The sequence below is a fragment of the Rhincodon typus genome, chromosome 3 (genome assembly GCF_021869965.1).
Source record: "Rhincodon typus isolate 14 chromosome 3, sRhiTyp1.1, whole genome shotgun sequence".
NCBI lineage: Eukaryota > Metazoa > Chordata > Chondrichthyes > Orectolobiformes > Rhincodontidae > Rhincodon > Rhincodon typus.
The window spans coordinates 99,428,180-99,432,836 of NC_063334.1; the positions used below are offsets into that span (position 1 = coordinate 99,428,180).

At 40.2% G+C, this 4,657-nt stretch overlaps 1 protein-coding gene across 1 annotated transcript in view; it reads left to right on the plus strand.

Annotated features, from left to right (window-relative positions):
- Positions 1-4,657, plus strand: part of pde8b (phosphodiesterase 8B) — a 105,928-nt gene that overhangs the window by 31,130 nt on the left and 70,141 nt on the right. Inside the window, exon 4 of the mRNA XM_048595323.1 lies at positions 2,173-2,230. Coding sequence (XP_048451280.1) covers positions 2,173-2,230 — 58 coding nt within the window. The remainder of the gene's footprint in view (positions 1-2,172; positions 2,231-4,657) is intronic.

Here is a 4,657-nt window from a genome sequence, read left to right on the forward strand (position 1 = left end):
TCTAATCCTCTGATCATCTTGTATGTCTCTATCAAGTCACCTCTTAACCTTCTTCTCTCTAACGAAAACAGCCTCAAGACCCTCAGCCTTTCCTCATAAGACCTTCCCTCCATACCAGGCAACATCCTGGAAAATCTCCTCTGCACCCTTTCCAATGCTTCCACATCCTTCCAAAATGCGGTGACCAGAACTGTACGCAATACTCCAAGTGCGGCCGCACCAGAGTTTTGTACAGCTGCAACATGACCTCATGGCTCCGAAACTCAATCCCTCTACCAATAAAACCTAACATACTGTACGCCTTCTTAACAACGCTATCAACCTGGGTGGCAACTTTCAGTGATCTATGCACATGGACACCGAGGAACAGGCTGAATATCTGAGCACTGTGGCAGCCAGCAATCTCCTTCAATTTCACTTGTGGTGGAAGACCGAGGCTTAAGCATAGAGTGATTCCAAAGTGTCAACGTTGTTTGAATATGTATTAACTCCAACACGTATAGATAAGAATATAACATGAAGCGAAATAAGAGAAATCCTTTCTCCCCAGACAGCACATTCAATCAGGGCCCATCTATGATTATTCCACCATGAATGTCTTTCGCATGTTAACTGCTGATTCCCCAAATTAAGGAGCATTTTTTTCCTCAAGCTCCTCTGAAAAAGCAACTACTGCTGTAAATATTTCCAGCCCCTTCATTTCTCAACAGTAGTTGATCCAGCTCCTTTATGAAAATGAAACAAGAATATCAGATGTGGGAAATACACAAATCCATCAGCATTGATAAAGGAAAAAGGTGGTTAAACTTTCAAACATTGTCCTCTCTTTACAGATGTGCACAGATTCCCTAAGTATTCTGTTTGTTTCAGATTCCCAATGTTTTTAGAATTTTTTTAACTTTTCCCTTTTTAAACATGACAAATGTTCCCAAACGAATGATCCTTTTTGAGTGTTGATGAACATGTCCAATATGTCCAATCTCTAATCTTGTTCAAGTTACGAGCAGCCAAATATTTGTAGTATAAAGCGCCTTTTAAGAGATCATGATTTCTTCCAAAATTTAGTTGAAGAAGATTCCTTTTGGGTTTAGTCAACTCATAATGAAATTGGATATAAAAATCTCTCTATTTTGTAATATATCATGGTGTAATTAAAGCGAGTTACTATCAAATGTCCTAATTATCATGGGTGTTGGGATTACTGCAAAATGGTGAATCATGTAAATGTACAAATTAAGAGCCGACGTAAGTTATTCAGCTCATCAACCCTGCTTTTTCATTTAAAAAGAACAAGCTAATCTGATTGTGACCAGACCTCCACATCCCCTCCTTTCCCTAACTACCATTGAAACCCCTGACATAGTTCACAGGGACAAAAATGTTGTAAACTGCAGATAAGTGGTCACCAACCCTTGAATATCCAAAGTGCTCTTGTTGTGATTTTCAGCCAGGTTTATTCAATGATGTTCAGAACTGCTGCCCAAGAGAGACGTGAGAATCAACATTTAGTCAGCATTTATTGCCCTTCCCTAAGTGCCCTAAAGAAGGTGGTGGTGAGCCACCCTCTGGAACTGCTGCAGGTCCATATTGAAATTAAATCAGATCCTGCAGCAATTGTAGAAGCCCATTTGGAATTTTCCAATAAAAATAAACAGATCATGCAAACATTTCACTCATTTGTACCTGGATGGATTCCATCTAACCAGTGTTGACTGCTCAAAACATCTTCATTAACACCTGGAATATATTTTTGGACTTCTCCTAGCCTCACAAAACTACAAAAGGCCTGTTACTATCACCCCTGGATGATGACACCATTACCCCACAACTTCATCCCCACACACACAGACACACCTACCTTCCTTTCGCTCCCAATTTCTGAATCAGTTTGCTCACAGAGCAACTTCCTGATGTAGCAGGTGGCTCACTATCTCTCTCTCTCTCTGAGCACTTAGCTTGTCAGCAATACTCTGCTCCGGCCTGAGTTGTGAGAAATGTTAAGATCTCCCACAGCTTGCAAACTCACTAGTGCACTGCTGTCCGTGTGCCCCTTTTGAAGAAATCTCAAACTCATCTCCAATACTTCTATGGTGTGTAAAACAGTGGCAGATGGAACACTATATTCAGAGGGAACAGTCAGATGTAAACTTCACTGTTTCTTTCTTCCTGCAGGTGTAACGATCAAGAGGAGAGTTCAGTCTTGCCCCTCCTTAATGCAGGTTTCAACAGGGTATAAAACTCTACCTTATTTGTTTACCATCATTCACTTCATAGTTGCAGCTGTTTGACTGTTTATTCTTTGCTATAACTGCACGCAGAATTGTTGAGCGTGTTGAAGAATCTACAAAATGCAACTCTAACCCTCCCCTTTCTTTATCCATCTGCGTCTGTATGCTTTTCACAGCAGTCCGGCCATATATTGCTTGTTCAATATATATTCACGTATAAAGGCACAAAATGCATAAACATTGGTCTTCACATGAACACTAGAGTTGGAGAATGTAGCCAAGCGTAATGCAAATGATTACAATTTGACATTTTTGAAATGTTGCCACACTTCAAAACTGCAAAAAATGCTTAATTTATTGCTTTTTGCAATTTTCTTTTTAAAGCCTTCTGACATTGATTATTCCATTAAATAATCTCAGCTTGATGATGTCAGGGAAAGTAGGTATTTGAAACTGTTTTTGTATATGTAAACTACAGAATCACTCCTTACTGAGACATGAGTTTAAATTCAAGAATAATGCCAGTCAGTCATGAAATCTCAACACATTTCATTCATTTTTTCGTTGTAAAAGATTTAGAGTTAGAGATGGTGCTCTGTGCAGAGTCCTAGTTTACATTATTGTAATTTTAACCCAAATTGTCCACATAGTTGCGATCTGAGGCACAATCCTACCACTAATGAAGTGAAAATCTACAGATTCTTTCCCCATCACTAGCACTGTCCCACCAATCCTTGTTAGCCACCTGAATCCAGCAAATGGCACAAACCATTCATCATTACTATAGGCGACAGTTACAAAACTCTTCACATCACTTTAAAGTTCAATTTCTTTGCTAGCGTGTGGCTAAATCTTCAGCCTCGGGTCATGGAACAGGGAACAGGAGCTGGAACTGTTTCCAGGTACTCCCACGGTGCAATAGTCATCCTTTGGGAGATTGAGAGGGACCTCACCCCTCATTGATTGTCATGGAGACGTTTCCTTACCAATTAAGGCGACGAGGAGGGCTCGTGAAGCTCAGAGAGCCAATGGCTGCAGTAAAGGGACATGAAGGCACCCTCTCATCACCATTGTTAAAAATGAAAGTGAAAAATAATAGAAGTAGCCAAATAGCCATCGGGTTGGGGTATGTTGGACTGGCAGTGTGGGAAGGTAGAATCCCTCTATAGGACGGCCTTTGGCTTCATCTGCACTGACGGAGGCAGTGTGGGTCTGAAGGCCTGCCTCGTGTCTACCCTTTGAATATTGGAACCTGTTGCATCAGGAATTGGAGGCCGTCTGCAAATCCCACTCTTCCTCCTTTAGTCAATGTTAACAGGGTCTGAGTGTGTCGGCCCCACATTTACTTCCTGCCCAAAATGATTGGTACCAAAAACAGTGTCGGGAATCAGTGGCCCACTGGCTGAAGGCGGTATTTCTGGGTCCTGTTGTCCTCCATTCCTAACCACTGAAGGGTGCAAAAGTCCAGTTCCTGTTGTTACACAAATACCAATATTTGCTTAAAATTTCTTACTAACATTAACTTTGGAATTCTTATGCTCTGTGCCTAGTTTTCTTTAAAAAATATTGTTTCTGTTTGACTAGAAAACCTTGGAGAAACTCATCAGTATTTGTGCAGAGAGAAACAGAGTTAACATTTTGAATTCAATATGACTTCTTCAGACCTACTGAGTTTCTCCAGCATTTTATTTCAGTCTTTTTTTTTAATTTCAGATTGTCAGCATCTGCAATATTTGCTTGTATTCTCCTTTGTCAATACTTCATCTGGGACTTGTCTATTGATCAGGGTAGAGGATGCACTACCATTCAACCTATACAGTAGAGGCAGTGTTCCTAGACCACAAGATGGTTTATTGCTTGAAAACAATAAGTACAGCTACATTACAAGGCAGGCATAATTACTGGGACTCTGAGGAGCTGTACAAACTACATTAACTCCCTAAGAAGGCTTGTGTAGAATTATCTGCTCACCCATAATCTATGTGTGACATCACCAGAAGGGGTAGAGCTCAATATAATAATAACATTTAGAACCATTACCTTTCACAACATCTTCCCCAAATTCTTTTCTCCCTGTAGTTAACCCATTACATTATCATATATAATATACAGTAAATCCTCGGTATCTGTAAAATCACAAATTGCAAATTCACCTATCTGGGCCAAAAAAAAAGTATTAATAAAATTCAGCATCTCGCAGGCAAAACTCACATTTGCGATTTTTAACTGTTTTTAACTTATTTTTAATCAAGTTTCACACTCGCGAATTTCATTGTTCACGGGGGTTTCTCGGGAACGAAGCCCTAATGGATACAGAGGAATGACTGTATATATACATACTATATTATTCTTACCACTACCGCCGAGTCTCTGACTTAGCAAAAGTGTGGGCCTGGGTGGTTCACAGTTTTTCCACAATGCGCTCTCTT